This window comes from Paroedura picta, chromosome 15 (genome assembly GCF_049243985.1).
Source record: "Paroedura picta isolate Pp20150507F chromosome 15, Ppicta_v3.0, whole genome shotgun sequence".
NCBI classification, from domain to species: Eukaryota; Metazoa; Chordata; class Lepidosauria; order Squamata; family Gekkonidae; genus Paroedura; species Paroedura picta.
In genome coordinates, this window is record NC_135383.1 from 8661907 (window position 1) to 8684963 (window position 23057).

The window sequence follows — 23057 nt, forward strand, 5'->3', positions numbered from 1 at the left end:
CCCCTGGAGTGTCTGGAATCGACCCCTGGGGGGTTTACATTAGAGAGTCTCGTTCATTTGCATCCCACCCTACACCATTCTAACAGAGTTAATCCCTTTAGGACAAAGGGTGTTCCAGTTTGGGCCAGACCAACTATTTGTGATGGAAGCGGAGAGCCATTACCAGATGTTTCAGAGGTGTGGGAATATGTTTTATAATTCTCTGTTCAGGTGACAGCCTGAACCTTCTCAGCTGTGATTCAGCTGTCTGATCCTTTAAAGCAGGGGTAGTCAAACTGCAGCCCTCCAGATGTCCATGGACTACAGTTCCCATGAGCCCCTGCCAGAGAATGCTGGCAGGGACTCATAGGAATTGTAGTCCATGGACATCTGGAGGTCCGCAGTTTGACTACCCCTGCTTTAAAGGTTCTCACAACTGAGGACGTTTGTATGGGATGTCGTTTCTCCCCTCTCCCCCTGCCCATAAGTTGGCCACTTGATCTGACCTTGGATGAACCTTGACAGGGGTGGCGAATGAGATGGAACAGATTCCGACAGGCTAGGGGAGACAGATGATCAAAAGACTGCCACACACACCTCCTCCTCCGTTGTGCTCCTGGCTTTCCCTTTACAAGCAAGGAGAGAACACCGAGGCAGCTGTAGCCACAGGAATAAATCCTGAGATCAGACACAACCATTGCCACTTGGAAGCCAGAGGCCAGAATTTTGCAGCTGATTCTCCTTCTTTGTAGAACATGCTGTCATCTCTTCCGTCAAGTTCCTGGAAAGGGAAATTCGGGATTCAAAACTCCTTTTGATTGGATGGATTTACACTACCTTTTGGGCAGGAAGTTTTGAGTGGAAGGATTCCACGTCCAAAGGTCACGTTACTGGAACTCTTAACAGATGCCTGGTTCCTCAACTCATCAGTTGGCTGGTCTAAAAGCCACGAAACCTGTCAAAAGCAAGTTACCAGCAGACCAGAAGAGACTGGAAATTAGTCTACTAAGGGCACCAAGTGGAGAGGGCAGCAGCAAGTCCCAAGGGAAAGGTGAGTACACTGTGAGTGGAAAGAGTGACGTGGTCTTTGTTCCCAGCTAATTCGGGATATGAAAACATTACAGTCACATAACGGGGATTAATTGCTCCTTAACAAAGTGTTATTAGGGCTGCAAAGTGTAGTCAGTGGATTAAAACTCGTTTCATTGATTCAAATTTTCTTAAACCGGTGATCTTGCCAGTTGACCAAAAAAAAGCACCATTGGGATTTTGTGAATTTGTGCCTTTCTCTATCAGCTTGTGAAGTGATTACAGAGGGACCCGCCCCCGAGTAATCTAGCTGCAGTTTTTAAAATGTTTGAATGTTGATATTTTCAGAAAAAGAGGAGCTGGTGGGCAGCGCTATTCAGAAAAGTTATATCACCACCTCCCGCATACAGCAAAGCATCCCTCTCCTGCTTTCTGTCCAAGGAGGGACAGTTTTTGATTGATAAGTTTTATGCCGGTAAACTATATATTATTTTATTTTAATTGTAAGCCATCCTGAGCAGGTGGCAGCGAGATCTCCTAAAAATAAAGCAAATTAAAATTCATGCAGTTAACCTGCTGAGAATTTTGTGTTGTGATCGGCATGGCTAGCTAGGATCTGGGATTTCCCAACATCGCATCTTCCTTCTACTCACAGTGAATTTCACTGGATGATTCTTCCTTGTCTACCTCGCAAGGTTGTTGTGTGGATAAAATAGGGCAGGGAGAACCACGCAGGCCACCCCCAAACTCCTTGGTGGAAGTGCAGGATACAAATGCTCCTTGTTTACATTTTAATGGATGCGTGAATATCAATCGATAATGAATATCAATTAATCAGGGCTGCCCTCTGATGAAGGACCTGGTCATTTCCATCAGTCTTAAATTATATTAGGATGGATAGAGAGTTTAGAGATGAGAAGAAAGTGGTATTTTGCCATAGCCCTTTCAGATCACTGAGGGTGCCAACCTCCAGGTGGTGGCTGGATATCTCCTGCTATTATAACTGATCTCCGGGCAACTTAGATCAGATCATCTGGAGAAAATGGCCCTCTTGGAGGGTAGATTCTATGGCACCATACTCTGTTGAAGCCCCTCCCCCAAACCCCAGGCTCCACGCCCACAATCTCCAAGTATTTCTAAACCTGTAATTCACAGGTGAAATGTCCTGATGCATTTTGGACACCCAGAAAACCAATATTTATAAAATTCCTCCCAGGTTGAGCAACTGGATCAGCTGCAATTCATAGGGCAAACCTAATAATGGAAGGTCACCTGTAGCAGACAGTGCGGGCCTCACACACACACACACACACACACACACACATTCTGCATAAATGTGCTCATAGCTTGCTATAAATACACATTGCCCTGTCGGTCCCCAGGGACTGAGAGATTCCAGTAGGTAAAGCAAACAGTCCATTCATTTCCAAAACCTACACCACCAGGGAATGATTACTGTTGCCATCCGAGAAGCTTTTCGAGTAATCGCAGAATTAAAAGCTTCTGTGAACTCAAAGTACTCACTTATGGAGGGTGCCTGCTGCATCTCTTCATGATCTCTGTTCTGGCTCGGTCTTTTCTATCATCCTGCATCGCAAGACCATACATCTGCGGTCTCCCTGCATCTGGTATAACCAGATCATTCAGTCCCTCCCAGTACAGAGGGCTGCAGGATTACCTGAAATCAATGAAGGTTGCCTGTTACATCTCTGCATGAATCACTGCTCTGGGCCTTCTCGCCTTCAAATCAGGAGGCCCACTCAGCTCCATGACGAGTGCAGAAACACAGGTAATTCTAACCGGCACAAAATCTTTTCTTGTCTATGTGTGGCTCCAAATTTAGTTAAGGAAAAGAAGCAGCATTGCTCTGTAATGTACAGATTTGGAGAGCATGGTCATAGTTTTTTGGGGCCTTTGGTTGCTAGCGGAAGAGGCAATCTTTCTACTTCTTGTTCTTACGTTGCAAAAATTGAAAGCCCATTTCAGAACAGATACAAGACCATAACCTTCTATTTTCTTCTGGCTCTCCTCCAGATGTCTGGTGGTATTTTCTCCCCCCTGGAGAACCTTTGTGACTTGGACAACGCAAACTGCCACCCGCTGGTGTGTTTCCTATGCCACGAGCAATACGAACACCCTTGCCTCCTGGACTGTTACCACAACTTCTGCGCCAGCTGCCTGAGGGGCAGGGCCATCGACAGTCGCCTGACGTGCCCTCTGTGCGGGTAAGGACCGCCTGGTCTCCCCAGTCAAGAGACACAGGAAGAATTACTAGCGAGGGCAGCCAGCCTCCAGGGGACGGCTGGAGATCTCCTGGGATGGCAGCTGATAGTTTAATGCTAATATTAGTAGTATTATTATGAAAAACTAAGTTCCATGTATTTTCTGTGTTTTATGTAAACCTCCCTAAACCTCAGGGGAAGGTGATATATAAATACAATGAATGAATGAATGAATGAATGAAACCCCATAAAATTATAGGGAAATACAAAAACCATATGGCTGAAATAATAATACTCTTTTAAGACTGGGAGCCAGTTTGGTGTAGTGGTTAGGAGTGCGGACTTCTAATCTGGCATGCCGGATTCGATTCTGCACTTCCCCACATGCAACCAGCTGGGTGACCTTGGGCTCGCCACGGCGCTGATAAAGCTATTCTGACCGAGCAGTGATATTAGGGCTCTCTCAGCCTCACCCACCTCACAGGGTGTCTGTTGTGGGGAGAGGAATGGGAAGGCGACTGTAAGCCGCTTTGAGCCTTCTTCGGGTAGGGGAAAGCGGCATATAAGAACCAACTCTTCTTCTCTTCTTCTTCTTAACAGCCTCCACTAACAGGTGGGGTGGCTAGGAGAAGGTGTGACAACCAACCACACCAATGGACCAGCGTGGCAGCATCTTCCAGGCGGAGCCCCATCTGATATAGGTAGAGAAGGGCAGCGGGGGAATTTTGCCAGGAAGGTTTGACAAGAGTTGAGATGCATAATTAACAAATTAACTGGGCCCTTCTAGCTGAGATAGGCAGTTACCAGCATCTTGTGAATGGCTGTCCATCAGCATACAAACAGAGTTCAAGAACAGAATGTTGAGTTTCAGGGCTAGCCCTCAAGTTAGTACATTCAGCTCTAAGTGCAAATAGGAACTGAGAGATTATGCACAGTTGGGACATTTACACCTGAAACAGTTTCCGTTAAAGGCTGCCTATAGGTAAGGTTAATGAGAATAAAGAGGTCTGTTAATAAGTAACCAGGCGATTAATACAGCTAAGATCGGAACGGCACAACTGGCATACAGATCATAAAGGGATAAACCACAGATGTGGGAACTGAGTGCGTGTCCAGTGGTTCCCCCTCCCCAACTACGTACGCTGTCCTGACTCCCTTGGAGGAAGGACAGGATTTAAAAAATGGATGTCTCAGAACAATGAAGCACGCAGAGATGCATTAGGCAACCTCCTACAGGAAAGAATACTCTGTGTCCCGTCGGAGGCCTGAATTACTGCGTTCATTTACTTTCTGCAGCATGCTGGCGGTTATCTCGTGGCAGGCCTTTCCAGGGTGGGCATGACTGGCCTAGTGCAAAAGGCCCTGGCTTTTCTAAAAAAGGAAGCAGAGGCAGGTGTCTGGCCTTTGTCCCTGCCTGCGAGGCATCCGTATCGGGTTTGTGCGTCGCTGCCAAAGGCATCCGAGACTCCGTGATTGGCGAGATGAAGCTGGGAGCCGGCTGAGGGATATGCCCAGTGAGAAACCGGAGCAGGGATGGTGTTTATTGTTCTTTTCACCGGCTTGCGTTCCTCTTTTCCACCCATAGAACAAGGCTGTCGGTATACTTATTTTTAGCCCTTGCGTGTGCATGCCGGGTCCAAACCAAGTAAATAGACCCGGGAAAACAAGCATGTTAGAAGTTCCCTCTTTTTTCTTGGAGGGTGGGGAGCTGAAACATGAAACCAGTCCCACAATGGGCTTCGTCTGTCAACAGCTGCGGAGCAGAGAGCCTCTGCTTTTAGTGTGGGGGTGGGGGGCTCTGGTTTGGCAGAGGGGTCTGGCCAGGGAGGGCAGCAAAACGGGACATGTCTCCAAGGCCTTTTAGTGCCGATGCAGCAGGAGAGCGGACGCTATGCCCTATGAAGACTCAGCACCCGTGCTCTGATGCACAATGCTACGGTTGCTAACAGGGCATCAAAGATGGCTTGGCGTCCTCTGTCTGTGTACATACACTTCTTTTGTCAGCCGAGTAAAATGGTGAAGCAATGCAGAGCCTACCAAAACTGCGAAACAGGGCTTCACACCACAAAGGAGACACAGAGCTTTCTGTCTAGCCTAGGATCTTTGGGGCAGGGGGAGAAACACAGACTTCAGCCGTGCTTATTCGGACTAATAGCCACCGGGAGCTCTCTCTTCCGAGAGAATTCAGCCCCGCGAGAAAGCCCTTGAAGCATTAAAAATAGCAGGTGGCAGGACTTCCTAGGAGAAGAGATGCAGCCCGGGGGATGCAAGTTTAGTGATAAGAGGGTAAGAGAGAGACCCTCCCTGTGCTTTGACTACTGTCCCAAAATAACGGCAGCCAGGACTCCCAGGAATGAAAATAGCACTCTGATCCCTGTACTGTTCTGAAGCTCTAGGGGGGTTAGTGGTTAGTGTCAAACTATAATTTGGGAAATCCGGGTTTCGTAGAATCATAGAATCATAGAGTTGGAAGGGGCCATGCAGGCCATCTAGTCCAACCCCCTGCTCAACACAGGATCAGACAAAAGCATCCTAAAGCATCCAAGAAAAGTGTGTATCCAGCCTTTGCTTGAAGACTGCCAGTGAGGGGGGGCTCACCACCTCCTTAGGCAGCCTATTCCACTGCTGAACTACTCTGACTGTGAATCCCCACTCTGCCATGGAAATTCACTGGGTGACTTTTGGCTAGTCACCTACCTCCTCTTGATCTTGTGCGCCAGCTTGGTGCAGTGGTTAAGAGCGGTGGCTAGTCACAGTTCTCTCACGGACCTTGGGCCAATCCCAGTTCTCTCAGAGCTCTCTCTGCCTCACCTCTCTCTGTTGTGGGGAGAGGGAAGGGAAGGCAATTGTCAGCTGCCTTGAGACTACAAAAAGTCCAGCATTTCAGTTCTCCTCTAGTCTCAGCCTAACCTACCTCAGAGGTTGGTTGTGAGGACAAAAGGGAGGAGACCAGAACGATGGCAGCTGGCAGGGTAGAAATGAAATAATAAAGTAAAAACCACACATTTAAAATGCCCACCGTAACCCTCTCAAAAACATGCATTTGATCCAGAGTCCTAAAGTGAGACAGTTAAAAGCGAGCAAGGTAGGGGAGAAATGGATAAATAAAACTCATTCAATTGGCCAGGTGGGGGGGACTTACCAGGAAAAAGAGGAAGACCCAGGCCACGTGACCAACATTGCACAGGAAGTGACATCAGCACGCCAGTGATGTCCAAGCAACACTTTGGTTTTGGGGTAAAATCCAACTTGCTACTATGGCAAATGCCTCTTCAGCAGAGCATTCGTCTCATGAAATTCTTCATTCTTTAGTTTATTGCCATTCCCACCCCCCACCACCACTTCCCTTGCCACCAAAGAGCTTTGACAGTTTTTTTTTAAAGCTAAATACATCACTAGAGTGTTATGGTGATATACCTCCGGTTGATCTTTTTTCAAAACAACCAGCAGAATAACTTATGCTTCTCCCACACACCAAGACATGCCTTCTTGGGATTCAGAAAAGAGCGTGTCTCCGGTTTTTCATTCAGAAAAAAGGCAAAAGAAGCACTGCATGGATCCAGAGGCTGTGCGCGCTTACCTGAGTGATTGCTCCATGAAGCATAGTGGAATTCACTTCTGAGAAGACATCCCTAGGCTGGGGACTTGGGTCTTTCTTTTCTTTTGCTTGCTTGCTTGCATGAAGACCCAGGTGCCGTCTCTAGCCTGCCTTTTTCTGTCGCAGACACCAGTCCATCGTGAAAGGAAGTGGCCTGCCCCCTGAGGACCGTCTCCTCAAGTTCCTGGTGGACAGCTCTGGGGACTGTGAGGAGGAAACACAGTGTGCAAATTGCGACCTTCAGTGCAAAAAACAGGTAAAGAAGCAGCCAGGTAGGCTCCCATCTCTTTCCCCAGGCCCTGGTGCAGCGAGCCCAGAGTTGACCTGGGCTTCGTTGCAGGAGAGCAGGCTCAAAGCCCCGCATGGTCTGGAGAACACTTACAAAGACCTAACTAAGCATAGCACAGTCCTCATCCAGGCCTGCCATGGGGACTCACAGGTGCACATTTGATAGAGAGCTGCCCTTTTTAGAAAGTGTCTTTCCACCCGCCCAATGACTTTTGCTTTCCGACCGCCCGTCCTAGGACTTGGACACCATGTACTTCTGCAATACCTGCAACCAGCCCCTCTGTGCCAAATGCCGCGAGGAGACCCATAAAGCCAAGATGTTTTCCCGCCATGAGATCGTGTCTCTGACCAAGCGCACCAAAGACATCCACAAGAAATGCGGTAGGCGATCCCCACGCGGGCCCTCCTCTGCGATAAGCAGAACTTGTCACTTTGCCGCAAATACTATCCGCCCTTAAGGACCCGGATCATGGCCCCTGCTCTGTGGCTCGTCCACCGGCCACATTCCTCATGGACCACTGACATCTGTAGGCAGGTGGGATTGTCACAAAGCATAGTAGGTGCTGGGGCAACCCAACAAAACCGCAGGGGTGTCCTTAAGTAGAAGCACACACTTCTGAGTGTTTAAAACAGGGGTAGTCAAACTGCGGCCCTCCAGATGTCCATGGACTACAATTCCCAGAAGCCCCTGCCAGCATTCGCTGGCAGGGGCTCCTGGGAATTGTAGTCCATGGACATCTGGAGGGCCGCAGTTTGACTATCCCTGCTTTAAAGCAACGTTGCCGATAAATTAAAAGATTTCAGAAGTCACCTTTTCCCCGCCCGATGGATGATTTGCTTCCGTCTCTTCCAGCGCTTCATGAAGAGCTCTACATCATGTTCTCTACGGAGAAGAAATCCATGCTGTGCATTAACTGCTTCCGGGATATGCCAGTGTGAGTGCTTCTTTCCCCCCTTACTAGCTAGATGTGGCACGGTGCGCTAGAAGCCAAATCAAGAGCATGGGGGAGATCACTGCCCTACAGAGGAGCGGGAAAGAGGGGGCAGGGGGGGAGGAAGCCGTGGGGGGCCGCGATGTATGCAAAACGCAGTTAGTCCACGATGGCTCAGAACCAAGGAGGCCGACCGAAATGGCAGGAGACGAGGAGGAGCAATGAAGGCGGTGATCTGGAAGGCCGATCTGGGCCGAAGGACGCAAGGCTCCTTGGTGCTGACCATGGAGGTTTTGGGGATGTTAAATCGATGGCGTGATCTCAATCCCACGTCCTTTGGTCTTTCCTCCTCTAGGGAGAGCAGAGCGCACTGCATCGACATTGAGACTGCGTACATGCAAGGCTGCGAGAAGCTAGACCAGGCGGTCATGGTGGGTACAGAATCCGGGCGGATCCCTGGGGACCTTGGCAGTGCTCTGCTAAGCTGAATTGCTTCCTTCCACACACATTGGCTTCCGTGGACAGCTCTGTTTAGGATGGCACTGGGGGGCTAGGGAATCTCTCAGTAGGTGTGTGGACACAGGAGGATGCCAGACTGGATCAGGCCCTCAAAGTCAATATCAACTACTCAGACTGGGCAGCAGCCCCCCTAGGTGGGTCTCGGACAGAGGTCTTTCCCATCTCCCCTCTTGCCTGCTGAGGATTGAACTTGGGACCTTTTGCACAACCAGGCAGATGCCCTACCACTGAGTCCTGCCCCTTCCCCCTAACAGTGGCTCCCTGGGTCTGGGTCAAAATGTCTGCTTGCAGCCAGTCCAAATCTTATGTCGAAACGACGTTCCTGGGGCAGGGAACAGTTAAGGTCTGGGAGTCCCATCCTGGGTTTAGTCTGCACACAAAGGATAATGCACTTTCAGTGTGCTTTGGCAGCTGGATTTTCCAGTGCAGAACAGGAAAATCCACTTCTAAAGTGCATTGAAAGTGCATTATCCTTTGTGTGCAGACTAGGCCCAGGTCTGCTCGGAAAAAGGACGCACAGGCAGAAAATACAAGGCTTCCCAAGGGTGATTAGAAGTCCACACTCCTAACCACTACACCAAGCCCCTCCCCCAAAAAATCTATTTTATTGCTACTTTTCATCCACTGCTGGAAACCTCCAGTCTGTCTGTGTAGATGATGCAGGTTATCTCTTGCAAAGAACTCTGGCTCGACCTGGTCAGCTCAGCTCTTGCATGGCCAGCTTTGCTCCTGCCACTCTGTGGTTTTAGAGAAGGCAATGATAGAAGCGAGGAGGGCTGAATCCCAGAAGTATCCTGGAGAGGGGGGACCAGGCCAGCCTGCTAATGGGCGTGAACGTTGGGGTGCCTCCATCTAGCCATCCTGGTTTCCTCCCCTGGCAGCTGGTAACATGCAACCTTCTGTCTGTGTTAACGCGCCACCCAGGCTGTGAAAGAGCTGCAGACTTCCACGCGAGAGGCGATCGTGCTCCTCAAAGCCATGATCGAGGAAGTGCGCAACAGTGCGGATGAAGAGGAGACGGCCATCAACTCGCTGTTCAGCAACATGCAGGTGAGGGGCGAGCGGAAGTCCAATAAGGCAAAATGATGGAGAGTCAGTCACATGGGTGACCCGCCTGCCCCTAAACACCAGATTGGGATGGAAGGCTAGGATGGTTTAGCTGAGGGGTAGTCAAACTGCGGCCCTCCAGATGTCCATGGACTACAATTCCCAGGAGCCCCCTGCCAGCATTCGCTGGCAGGGGGCTCCTGGGAATTGTAGTCCATGGACATCTGGAGGGCCGCAGTTTGACTACCCCGTACACAAAGAAATCCTTTTATTGTCTCCTTGCCCCAAACGCAAAGAGCCACGTGTAGCCTGTGCCCAGAAACCGCTTGGAATTTTAATGCAAGTTTCTAGTCCTCAAGAATGTGAAGTTAATCTTCAATTTGTGGAGGCGGCAAGAGAGCACCGGCTGGTTTTCCGTGGGGCTTCCTGGAAGAAGAACTAAAGACAGCAGGGCTAACCTTCTCTAGGCTTTCTGGTGGAGCATCCGGAAAGGCTCCCTCCAAATCTGTGAAGTAGCTAACAGAGAGTCTCCCTGGGAACAGTCATCTTGTCAGGGTGTTTATGCTCTCTTCCCCTTCCCCCCCCCTTTTCTTTGCAGGACAGGTTGGCGGAAAGGAAGAAGATGCTTTTAAAAGTGGTCCAGAGGTAAGAAGGCACCAGTTATTTAGCAGCGAGAAGCCTTCTGTTCGCCTGCTGGGGGCTGGGGGCTGTCTTGTTTTGCCCCTACTTGTGTGCAATGTCCTGCGTATCCCAATGAAATAAATAACAGCCACAGAAATAAATAACAGACTCCAGTAAACCATCCATGCAGCCATTATCCATCTGGTGAGGTCTTAAACGCCTTTTGCACTGAGTAAGCTGTTTGCTTTGCTGTCTGTTCCTGAGAAATCTGACTTTAGAAGCTCCCATGTGATTGGGAAGCAACAGCACCCTCTGGCGTCAGCCTTCATATCGCAGAGCTTTGCGGGATTTCCCAACCTTTAGACAGCAGGGGAGAGATTTTTTGCTCTCGAATTAAGGGTGCGCTTCGCAGTTTCCCAAAAAACGGTGTGAAAGAGTAAGATGCTTCTTCAAGGGATCTCACTTTTTGTAGACTGGGTAGAGAAAACTTTTGAACAGGGACTCGTGCAGAGACGCAACAGGAAGCCTTCTCTAAGGGCTGCATATTCTGTGTCGTCCTCTACGAGGAGCAGTCTAGTGAGCCAACCAATCGCAAGGCAGAGAGGCAGCAGAAGTTCCCACCCGGCACCTCCGCTGCTTCTAAGCCCAACCCGGTTGTGTTGTCGTGTTCTTCCCTCCGCAAATGCAAAGAGAAATTAACGCATGCCCCAAGGGTTGCCAAGAAACGGGGGGAACACAGCAGCTCTAAAGGAGCTCGCAATATGGCAGCTCTAAAGGAGCTCACAACATGGCAGCTCTAAAGGAGCTCACAACATGGCAGCTCTAAAGGTGCCTCCGCTATCAGCATTGTAGAATGTTAGATCGAGCCTCAGAAAAAGGAAGGTCGGGGGTGGTTGCAGGACACCCAGCACCAAATGCTGACAAAACGGAATGTTTTGCAGATTTAACTACTAAATCGGGCTTTTTAAAGATGGGTGCCAGTAAGGCAAATAAGGACACATTGTAACCCTTATAGTCCCTGTTAAGGTCAGGCTTACCCAAGCTCCCAAATGAATAGCAGCATAGTTACATCTCTGTTTTGGCTCTTTTCAGTCAGTATGAAGAAAAAGAAAAGGCCTTCAAGGAGCAGCTCGCCCACCTGGCATCCCTACTGCCCACTCTCCAGGTAAGACAGGAGGGGTTCTGTGCACAGGGAGTTATGTGACAGGCCGAAATCCAACAGGTCTGGTTTTCCTCATCCAATGTGTCTCCGTCTCAAGAAAGGATGTTCTCACGAAATATTGTTGTTGTTGATGATACTTCATGGTTAACATACTGAATTTATATAGCGCTGTTAACAATTCACGTTCCCTGTAAACCGCTCTGCGCCAGGGAGGGCAGTATAGAAATGCACAAATACACAAACAAGAGCGTATCACTCTAAGCTTCTTCATCTACAACTATCAAAAGGGACGTTGCATGTTTGTATAAGGAGGGCAAGCTGTGACTTTTGGCCTTTCTGTCTAGGTCCATCTGGTAACCTGCTCTGCTTTTCTGAGTTCTGCAAACAAAGCCGAATTCCTGGATTTAGGCTACGTAAGTGCAAGCCAACAACCTGGTCCCCAGCACCTGGGCTTCCTGGTACTGACTCCCTTCTTCCTCAAAGCATCTTTCCCCCAAAAAGCACAGACCCAATTCTGTCTGATCTCGCTGGAACAAGAGTTGTTTTGGAAAAATCCCGAAGGCATCAGCTTAATATCTTCAGAAACCACTGGCAAGAAGAAGAAGAAGAGGAGTTGGTTCTTATATGCCGCTTTTCCCTACCCGAAGGAGGCTCAAAGCGGCTTACAGTCGCCTTCCCATTCCTCTCCCCACAACAGACACCCTGTGGGGTGGGTGAGGCTGAGAGAGCCCTGATATCACTGCTCGGTCAGAACAGTTTTATCAGTGCCGTGGCGAGCCCAAGGTCACCCAGCTGGATGCATGTGGGGGAGCACAGAATCGAACCCGGCATGCCAGATTAGAAGTCCGCACTCCTAACCCCTACACCAAACTGGCTCTCAAAGCTAACTTGGCATGGTGATGAAGGGCGGCAGCTTCTAATCTGGCAAGATGGGTTTTGCTCCTCCACATGCAGCCAGCTGGGTGACACTGGGCTAGTCACAGCCGTGATAGATCTGTTCTCACAGGGCAGGCCTGTCAGGACTCTCTCAGCCTCACCTGCCCCACAGAATGTCTGCAGTGGGGAGAGGAAAGGGAAGGAAAGCCACTTTGAGACTCCTTCGGGCAGTGAAAAGTGGGGCCCAATGGTTTGTCGGAGGGTCTCTTTCCAGTAGTTGTTTGGTCCCTTTTTGTTTGGAAACACTCAGGATGGCTCTAGTTACAATGGAAACTGATGCCATCTGACCCATGTCTCTGCTTTCAGCAACTGATGGAGAGATTGCAGAAAATTGTCAAGCTTCCCCATCGGATGAGGCCCTCCCAAACCAGCAAGGTAAGGGGAGGTGTTGCCTTCTTTGCAGAATGAGCAGAGCAAGCTGGCCTTAAAAAAGTCTGGAGTGGGAATATTTGCATTTCAGAGTTCTCCTGCACACATTTCCTTCCTTCCTTCCTTCCTTCCTTCCTTCCTTCCTTCCTTCCTTCCTTCCTTCCTTCCTTCCTTCCTTCCCTCTCTCTCTCTCCTTCCTCCCTCCCTCCCCCCCTCCCTCCCTCCCCATGACTTCTGCTTTCCTGTCTGGTTTATTCTCTCTGAGCCTTTTTAGCAAAAAATAGCGGCTTCATAAGATAGTATTCTGATGACTGCAGAGAAATTACAAACACTTGCCTCTGATTTAGCAGATTTGCATTCTTGCTGTAACAGTTATTCCTGCTTTGATGATCAACTATTTTCGTGACTACAGAGGAAATAGGCATGCAGGTGGGAAAATGCTGCCCAGTTGTGAACCTTAAGCAAACCTGGGACATTTTCAGTATCTCGGGGTTTTGTACCCAGCATTGCCCAGGCAGGAGCCAAAGGGTGGAATTTCACACTCGTGATATTTGCGAGCTGCTGCAGAAAACGGCAGCCCTGCGTTATAGTCTGTCCATCTTGGTTTTGTGTCGTAAGTGATTTGCACCCAGATGTCTCCACACGATATGCACCTTCAAGTCTGCACCGTTGATTATTACTGGTGAGGCGGAGAAACAAATAACGCTGTGAGGTCAGATTAATTATGCAGCAGAGAGAAGGAGCAGAATTTGACATGGGGGCTTCCATTTTCACAGGAAGTCCTGCGTCCAGCAGTCACATCCATCTGTAGGGGGAGGAAAACTCTATAAACTGTAAAACTGTATAAATTAGCCAGATCCTCCTCACCGGTTTTCTTCCAGATCAACACCGAATACAGGGCCGAGTTCGCCCACTGCTTGGAGCCGCTGCTGCTTCTGACGCCGCGACGCTCGGTTGTCGTGAACGGCGGGGGCATCGGGCCTGGGATGAGCAACGGAAACATGTGAGTCGTCCACTCTCTCCATGTCATTTGTGGGCAGGTGGGGGGACTGCTTTAGTTGGGGGTACGCCAGAATGCTTTTTGCCGGGCTGTGGTTCAAAAATAAAAACAGGGGGAGCCGTGGGTGTCTGTGTCCGGTGACTTGGACGCCAAAACGTGAGAGCGCTGAGGTTCAGAGCAGGGTTTGGATGCCGAATATGGGAATGAGGATCTGAAACAGGCATGCTAAACTGGAGAAACAAGCGATCTCGAGCTGCATCCACACACCATGGGGTCTGTGGGACGCATTGAGCATTCACTGGCAGTCTTCAAGCAAAGGTTGGAGACACACTTTTCTTGGATGCTTTAGGATGCTTTGGGCTGATCCTGCGTTGAGCAGGGGGTTGGACTAGATGGCTTGTATGGCCCCTTCCAACTCTAGGATTCTATGATTCTATGGCCTGTATGGCGCCTTCCAACTCTATGATTCTATGGCCTGTATGGCCCCTTCCATGATTCTATGATTCTATGGCCTGTATGGCCCCTTCCAACTCTATGATTCTATGATTGGCTTCTCATTCAGATTGGCTTGTCCACAGCAAGGAAAACAGGTTGTAGATTGTTGCGACTCAACAATAAGGCAGTACCTAATGGCGTACAGAGGGGGGCGTACAGTTGCCGTCACTCCCACACACGCTTGACTTACCCTTGAGCTGGGCAGATCGTAGCCTCGGGTGTCCTTGGGTCACTAGAGGGCAACACGGCCGTCCTGATGAGCTCCAAGTGTGTTTCAGTTCCTGGAAAGTCAGGCTGCCCGGGCTGGATGCCACTGTCTTAGAGCTTTCCCGGTACAGCTGGCACTGGATCAAAGAGAGGAAAGGAAGAAAAGAAACACCCTTTCCGCGTCCATTAGGCTCCAACGCCCGAGCAAATATCACAAAAAACCCATCTGAAAATCTCACGCAGCAGCGCTGTCAGGGAGCCAACGCACCCATTATAAATCTTAGGTGTACGCTTCAGACTGTAATGTGTGAATGAGTGCAGACTATCATACGGACACATTCATCAGAGAACCAAACAAAACCCTGAGAAGTGTACAGCTCTACTTTGGCTTCCTTAAAGTGGTGCTTTTGACGGGAGCTTCCACAAGGTATTGCTTCTGTTTGTCCTGCTTTTGGGGAAAGACTGCAGTCACCTGGTTGTCATGTGGATGGGAAGGTGTGCCTTTTTGCAGGCCCTGTCTACGCCATTTCTATTTTCCTTATCTTAATCGCTGCCGGTGCCATTCCTGCTCCCCCCACCCAAGTGTATTCTTGACGTAAGAAAAAAAATAGTGATTGCCAGGTGATGATATCATTATAATGCTCGGTTGCATCACTGTACTGTAACGCAGCTTTCATTTAAGGGGAGGGAAACCCTCTGGCCCTTTGCCTTGTGGAATTAGAAGGGGAAAGGTGCAGGCTGCAGGTTTTTAAAAATACAAATATTATCTCATGCCTCGATCCAGAGCTAAGTTGGAGGAATGTCCCTATCACTGTACAAAACAGGACGATAGCAATAAGAGTAGGAGCTTGGCTCCCTAAGGTACAAGATGCAGCACAGCCAGCTGACGTTCCCAATGATTGCTGAATCCTCTGGGGCCAGATGTGCTTTCTGGGGGCCAGATGTGCTTGGCCCTCCTCGGCCGTAGGTGCTCCCCAACCTGCTGCAACGGCCAATGAGCCTCTCTGTCTCTATCCCACCCCTCCCCAGTCTACCTGCAGAGAGGTTCATCACCAGAATCCCCCCCCCAGTGGGCAGTTCACACATCCCTATTTTTATCAGAATTTCACAGAACTGTCCAGGGCCCTGTTCCCTAGTGCTGGATATATTTAGGCGCGTTGACATCACAGACACCCCCTCGCTCCACCACAGCTGCTGCCCTCGTAGGCAAAAGGCTGTCTGCTCCAAAGCCAGAGGGAGGAACGGGTGGTGGGCTCTGCAGCAGTCGGCATCCCGGAGCCCTTTCCTCTCTCTGGAGAGAAACGGAGGGTGCAAACCCTCCACGGCTGCAGGTCACCGAGGTCTGTGGCCGGAGAGAGAGACTGGCTAGAAGGGAGGAGCCAAGGGAGGGAGCTGCGGCCTGCAGGAATCTTCTGATCAGTAAGTGGGGAAGAGGCATGAGGCATGATTGAAGAGTGGGTCAGGTGCCCTGCACTCTTTATCGGGTGGCATTGTGAAATTTTTGTTTTTTTATTGATGTCCTTATTGCCTCTTGTGGCGCAGAGTGGTAAGGCAGCAGACATGCAGTCTGAAGCTCTGCCCATGAGGCTGGGAGTTCGATCCCAGCAGCCGGCTCAAGGTCAACTCAGCCTTCCATCCTTCCGAGGTCGGTCAAATGAGGACCCAGCTTGCTGGGGGGGGTGAAACGGTAATGACTGGGGAAGGCACTGGCAAAGCACCCCGTATTGAGTCTGCCATGAAAACGCTACAGGGCGTCACCCCAAGGGTCAGACATGACTTGGTGCCTGCACAGGGGATACCTTTACCTTTTTTTTATTGCCGCCCACAGGAGTTCTGCTAGTCCCTGTTTTGCTGGTTCTCTCAACAACTCTAGTCCCTGCACTAGGAGCTCTAGCGTACGGTTTCCCACCCGTCTCCCCGGTTATTGGACTCCGCTGAATTTCATTCAAGGAGGGTCAAAAAGTCAGGATTCTTACAGTCTTTGCTCTGCAAAAGCAGCAGGAAATAATCTGCAAGCGACATTGTGGGTGTCCTGGACTGCGGCTTTTTATGCATCCCTTCTCTCGTCTTGCTTCAGGATCGCCGGAGGCCCGTGTTCCAAGACCCTCATGGTGTCCGCCTGCCCCTCTGCTTGCGAAAAGATGTCTCTGACGGGTTCCGTTGTCCGGAAGCCGACGATGCACCGTTACATCAGCACCAAGGTCTTGCTGGCCGAGAGCGGAGAGACGTCGTTCACGGAACATTGCCGCAATTATGAGAATATGTACCGGGTACGGAGGGGGGAACTGGGAAGGGTCTGCTAGCTGGCCGGCCAGCCACAGCCGCAAGAAGCCTGGCTGAGCTGATTTATCTCCCGCCCTCCTCTGGGCATGCCCAGCGGCATGAACCGGAAGACAACAACCAGAAAAGGCTCTTGGCATCCTAATTGGAGCCTGAGGGCCGTAACCAAGAGCTGGGTAAAAGATCCGACAGCAACACAGAAAGAAAAAGAGAGGAAGATCTGCCCTTTGCTCATCTGGCGTCCGATCCTTTGCCGAGAGAAAAGTCGGATATATAATTTGGACAGTTCAAGCTCGTTTCTTTACTGTGTTCCCGTCTCAGATCCTCCAGACGGAGATCCAGAACCTGAAGGATCAAGTGCAGGAGCTCCACCGTGACCTCACCAAGCACCACTCCCTCATCAAGACGGAGATCATGAGCGAGATCTTGCAGAAGTCCCTGCAGATGGACGTGCAGATTGCCTCCGAATACTCGTCCGTGGAGATGATGAGGAGCATGTTCGAAGAGGTAGGCCCCGGAGTCCTTTCAGAGGGAACTCCACCCAGCGGCTTGGTTTGTTTCTTAATACCAGGGCAGAGCCAAGAATATGTCTATTACTACATAAGATTCAGGGGAGGAACCAGGGCTCGGAGGCGGAGCATCTGCTAGGCACACAGGTGATCCCAGGTTCAGTCCCCGGCATCTCCAGGTAAGTCGAAGGTAGCGTGAAAGACCTCACCTGGAGAGCAGCTTGTGTGTACATGCACTGAAAGAAGGGCAGAACACAGGCACAATTGCCGGGTTCCTAAAGGCCAAGCGAGACGTGATAGCAGAAGCTAATAAGCAGATCTACTGCAGGATTTGTCAAGTGGAAGGTGTCCAGGTGGGGACCATCCCTGCCGCCCAGCCTAAGTTTATTTTATTTCTTGATTTATTTCCTGACACTTTTGACACGCTGCTCGTGGTGGGTTACAAAAATTAATCCCCAGTTACAATAAAACCCCCAATAAAATCCCATTAAAGCATACAACAATATATAAATCAAGGCCATAAAAAAATAAATCCTGGCGGTAAGAAACCAACCCTCATCCCACCATGGACAAGTGCCAACCGGGCGTCAAGGGGATGGCATCCGCTGATCGCCAACGTTGTTCAATATGGTGATAGATCTTCCATTAGGGGGCTTCTAAAAGCAAAGAGCGTCAAGGCTCAGTCTGCCCTTATGTACATTAAACAAAGCTGTATACTTCATGATGGTGCTTTTACCACTCTGCAGAATGCATTATACTAGGAAGGGGGGTAGAGCCTCTTGTGGCGCAGAGTGGTAAGGCAGCCGCCTGAAAGCTCTGCCCATGAGGCTGGGAGTTCGATCCCAGCAGCCGGCTCAAGGTTGACTCAGCCTTCCATCCTTCCGAGGTCGGTGAAATGAGTACCCAGCTTGCTGCTGAGGGGTAAACGGTAATGACTGGGGAAGGCACTGGCAAACCATGAAAACGCTGGAGGGCGTCACCCCAAGGGTCAGACATGACTCGGTGCTTGCACAGGGGATACCTTTACCTTTAGGAAGGGGGGTGGCAGAGCTGAGGGGGTGAAGTTCTGCAGCCTTCCACCCCATCTTCGCCCTGCTCCCTAGAAATCTTACCTGGCCTCCCACACTGTTTCAAGAATTCCTTTGGCTCCTTAAGGAACTCGGCCCTTTAGTGCCCAGAATGAAACAAGCATTCTGTAGGCCGCCTGCTATAATACATACGTGCAGCCCTGGGTGTGGGTGATTCTCAATTCTGTCTTACAGTCATGGGAGGAAACCTACCAGCGGGTGGCGAATGAACAAGAGATTTATGAAGGTAAGTGGAACATTTTGGGGGGGGGGGGGTGTTCCTTCCCCCTCTTGACTGTAATCTGCTCTTGGTGCTTCCCCTCTTGCTTTTGTGAGCATAGTGCTCTTTGAAAGATGGCGCTGATAACCCCGGACTGTTTGCACTTAAGGCGGTTGTGGTTTCTGCCAACGCAAAACAGCCAACTGGAGTTTGCTTCCCTACCTTAAGAGCTGCTGGAGCAAAAAAAAAAGACCTCCATCCAAAAACCGAGACCAGGCTGTAGAGGGCAGACAAATCTCCTGTCCTGACCCTAATGTTGTCTTAATTCCTTCAGCGGGAAACAAAACAGGAACCTTCTGTTGCAAAAAAAAAAAAAGCAGGAGACAGGATGGATAATTTGCCAGAGTTCACAGACCACTGAAACAGACCTATAATGGATATCTTACAAAGATCAAAAAGGCCGCAAAACGAGCCACCAATCATTTCACTGGAGCTGGTTTCCAGACCCCAGTAGCCACTCGGTGACCTGTTGGTGATGGACCCTTTCACTACATGCAAGGAATGGAACGAAGAGGTTTAAGACACTCACGGTGTCAGCAGCTTTCATCGAAAGAGCCTGCTGCGTTAAATAGTCTCAGAGCCCCCTTTCCCCATTGCGGAATAGCAGCCGTGCACGGAAGAGTCCTCTGCTGTTTGCGGAAGGGTTGGTCGTGCCATGGAGCAGGGGAAACCCTGGGCAAGAGGCTGCGAGTGACTGTGAGGGCATAAACAGGGGTGGAATTGGGGTGACTGCACAAATGAGCCAGCGAAACGCGGTGAATAAAACCTCAGGCCCAGGTTCAAATCTTCACTCAGCTGTGGAAGATTGTAGGCGGACCTTGGGCCAGCCTGACCTACCTCACAGGGTCGTTGTCAGGATAAAATGGAGATGTAAGCCGCCGTGGGTCCCTACTGGGGGGCAAAGTTGGGGTGTAAAAGAGTGACGGAGCGGGAACTCCATCATGGGGGGACTCCCAGATGATTAGTGTAACCATTATGCCAGGCTGGCTTGGTCGGCATCCCCCCCCCCCCCAGCGGCAAAACATTTGGCTTGCCTGATGTACTTTGCTCTGACCTTCCTCTCTCCAGCCCAGCTGCACGACCTCCTGCAGCTGAAACAAGAAAACAGCTACCTGACCACCATCACCAAACAGATCGCCCCCTACGTCCGCTCCATCGCCAAAGTGAAGGAACGCCTGGAGCCCAGGTAGGCCAGAGAGAAACCGGCCTTGCAGGTCCTAGCATCCATTTTGGGGCGTGGACAGAGGGGACCGCAGGCAAGAGCCCAGGAGACGGATTAACCACCTGCCGTCCGACTCGGCACTCCCCATTCCGCTGGGATTGCATGAAATTTCCTATTAGACGCGAGAGCCGGAAAGCAAGGGGCTTCCACTGGCTCACCTGCCCAAGCCACCTGCCTTGCTTACCTACCTGTCCCTGAACGCTCAGGTTGCAGGAGCCGAAGGAGAAGGACAGCCAGACCGAGAACCTGCTTAACATCTATGATGACAGCGCGACGGTGGACGGTGACGTCCTGCACAGGTATTGCGTCCGCTTTCGTGGTAGAGAGCTTGGCTTTCCCCCAGTGTGTTTCCCCTGAAGTCACAAAATGGCCTGGTGCCGTGTCACATGTCACGTCGGAAGCCGTCCCTTTTGGGAGGCCCTGTTCCCCACAAGGTCCCCCCTTCCCCACAAGCCGAACAGAATGGGGTCTTGTGACGTCCTTTGACCCAGGGGTCCACCTTCCTGGGAAGACAGGGACAAGTGGAGAGCCAGCATGCCACCGAGGGGGTGACCTCTGCTTCTTCTCCGCATCACGTTTGAACTTGTAGGCGGCCTGCCCGGCCGAGGGCACCATGTGCTTCATCCGCAGCCCTGCCTTCCATAACTGTGAGACGATGCTCTTCTTTTCCTCTTCTCCCCAAGGGCCAATCCAGGCAACGAAACCGCCAAAGGGCAAGAGGGACCCTCGGAACCCAAAGCAGAACCCCACGCTTTTGGCCCGGCCGCCGAAGATCCGCTGTCGAAGAGCAAAGACTGCTGCAAGGGCCAGCCGAAAGGCCAAGGGAGCAGCCCCCCAGTGGGTGGCGGCAGCAGGTCCAGTGGCGAAGGGGCTCCTGTGCCGAATGTGCACAGTGTTCATTAGCTCTTAGGAGGACGCCCGACAGGGCTGGGCGCTAAGCAGCAGAGCCGCCCGAGTGACTGGGCACGGAGGCAGCCTGGATCCTGCAAAAGATCTTGCATCGTGGACGCTGGCATGGTTTCTTTGGCAGTTTCCCCGCCGCAGAGAGGCGCACGCGACCACATGTGGCCCTATTAGGAATCGCTGGAAATCTTCCTCCGAAATTCTTCTGGCTTCTGAGTTTGTACCAAGCGTTGCCTGTCCTCTTGCAAACACACTATGGGCTAGAAGCTTTGTTTAAAGGGTGGAGGGGGGAATGAATATTGGGATTCTCGGGTGTACTTTTTTTTTTTTTTTGGCCCTGTGTACCATGTGTACGCTGCCTTGGCACCAGTGTGAACTAACCCCTGCTTCCAGCTACCTGCATGAGCAACGGAGCTGTGTCTAGCTTGTCAGCACCTGTACAGGGAGCTCTGCTGTCCGGGGGGTTGTTCTATATGAGTAGCCCCTCCGCCTGCTCTCTCCTATTGGGGAGACAGAAATTGTTTTCTCTATGCCTTGCCGCATTCGTAGAAGTCAATTTCCCAAGACACTTCATAGAATTAAACACTAAATGGCGTAATGGGGCATATCGTTTTGCTAATGTCCGGGGGGAGCGATTCAAAGAATAATTTAAAGCTTCTGTAATACCAAAGTGCCCATTCACAGAGGAGGGTGCCCATGCTTCTCTGCATGTTTCATTTCCCTGGCTTTACTTCCTCCCGACAGGTTTTGCAGCAGGAATCAGTCTCAGTGGAGGCTGCCTGTTGCATCTCTGCCGGAGTCTCATGTTCTCGAAGTAAAGTGTACTGAGTGTGAAATGGACCTCCCATATAAATTCAGGGGGGAAAGCACTTTAGGATGCACTTAAAAAATAAAAGAGTGCAATTGAAGAAAAGAAGAGCTGTCCTGTTCTTTTGACTACTCAAGAGTCTCAAAGTGGCTTCCGATAGCCTTCCCTTCTTCCCCCCACAACAGACAACCTGTGAGGTATGTGGGGCTGAGAGCCCTGAGAGAACTGAGCTCTGATACCAGCACTATCAGGACTGTGACTAGCCCAAGGTCACCCAGCTGGCTGCATGGGTAGGAGCAGGAAATCAAGCCTAGCTCTCCAGATTAGAATGCAACAGCTCTTAACCACGACACCACGCTGGAGCCCAGAATCCTCCTGGCCCGAGTAGGAGAAATCACCTCCTTTTAATTGTGTCTCAGACTGCAGCCGCCAAGGAGACATAAAGCAGCACCACCACCCCCTTTTGGCACATTTTGCTCTAGGCAGTTTCTCAGAATAGCAGGAACACATGGATTCTTGACACCTCTGTGTGCTGAAAGAAGCACACTTTGTAGCAGGTTTCTATTTTTAGTGCCTGCGAGAGAAACACCCAAACTCCTAGGACTGCCAGCAGAGCCCTGCTGCATCAGCCCAGGGGACAACCCAGAGCAGGCTCTTCTTGCTTTTCTACAAGGGCCAGCCAGATGCCACAGGGAAGAGCCACAGGTAGGGTTAGGCTGCCCCCCGATATCTGACAAGCAGAGGCTTCCCGGAAGTCCCAATCATCTATCCCCTTCTCATTGCCAGAAACAATTAGTCCTCCCGCACACATCCCTTTGGATCTAAGCCAGTGGCCATCCACCCATCTAGCAGCAGTGAGTTCGCCAAGTCAAAATACTTAAAATATTTTTAATTACTCGTAAAAAGGGGGCGAGTAGGTGGAGGAAACGGACCCAGCGTTGGTCTCAGGTGGCTTCTCCAAAGAGCTTTGAGAGAAAATATTCGCCTCCAAACAAAGCAAACAGACCCAGCCCTATGCAAGAAGACTCCCTGCATGTCCCCCAGGAAATAGAAACTGTCTCACTGATTAAGGGAGGGGGAAAGAGAGCGGGAAAAGGGCCAACCTTTCTCTTTTATTTTCAAGCAAACCGATTCTGTGCTCAGCCAAGACAAGTGAAGCACCAAGAAAAGCTGCATTCTGCACCATGGCCCTCTATCCCAGGGGTAGTCAACCTGTGGTCCTCCAGATGTCCATGGACTACAATTCCCATGAGCCCCTGCCAGCAAGTGCTGGCAGGGGCTCATGGGAATTGTAGTCCATGGACATCTGGAGGACCACAGGTTGACTACCCCTACTCTATCCAACTCGTACTGCTCTGATCAGCCCTTGAAATGTGTCAAGCCGGGTGTGTCATTTGCCCACCTTCCTAGAAGAACTGAGGGCAAGCTAACTGACTGTCCGCAGCTCCCCTCTGATGCTGCCAAAATTAACTTTGCATTAAGATTAAAATTAGCCTCGCTTGAAGATTAAAGAATTAAGGTCGTGGCTGTTTCTGCACCATCAGGCCTAAGGACGTCAAGACACCCAAGGCTCCCTCTGCTGCT

General features: G+C 50.6%; 1 protein-coding gene across 2 annotated transcripts; it reads left to right on the plus strand.

The window, feature by feature from the left end:
* Positions 1-420: 420 nt before the first annotated feature.
* Positions 421-21561, plus strand: RNF207 (ring finger protein 207). 2 transcript variants are annotated; one of them, XM_077312073.1, is made up of 18 exons: positions 421-1030; positions 3043-3233; positions 6955-7084; positions 7353-7497; positions 7970-8051; positions 8404-8479; positions 9492-9617; positions 10213-10259; positions 11328-11400; positions 11742-11810; positions 12640-12708; positions 13584-13705; positions 16482-16674; positions 17006-17191; positions 18456-18507; positions 19609-19726; positions 19969-20061; positions 20446-21561. In XM_077312073.1, exons 2-18 carry the CDS (start codon positions 3043-3045, stop codon positions 20663-20665), a joined length of 1992 nt encoding a protein of 663 aa, XP_077168188.1. In that variant the 5' UTR covers positions 421-1030; the 3' UTR covers positions 20666-21561. The 2 variants fall into 2 exon arrangements, with proteins under 2 accessions (XP_077168188.1, XP_077168189.1); XM_077312074.1 differs by lacking the exon at positions 421-1030 and adding an exon at positions 3831-3931 and having other exon boundaries at positions 3140-3233.
* Positions 21562-23057: the final 1496 nt, after the last annotated feature.

Bases quoted from the DNA above. Each gene is read 5' to 3' on its own strand.
- RNF207 (XM_077312073.1), top strand. From the start codon at position 3,043: ATGTCTGGTGGTATTTTCTCCCCCCTGGAGAACCTTTGTGACTTGGAC. The intron at 7,085-7,352 runs GTAAAGAAGCAG...CGCCCGTCCTAG, and splicing joins ACCTTCAGTGCAAAAAACAG to GACTTGGACACCATGTACTT. The intron at 7,498-7,969 runs GTAGGCGATCCC...CGTCTCTTCCAG, and splicing joins AGACATCCACAAGAAATGCG to CGCTTCATGAAGAGCTCTAC.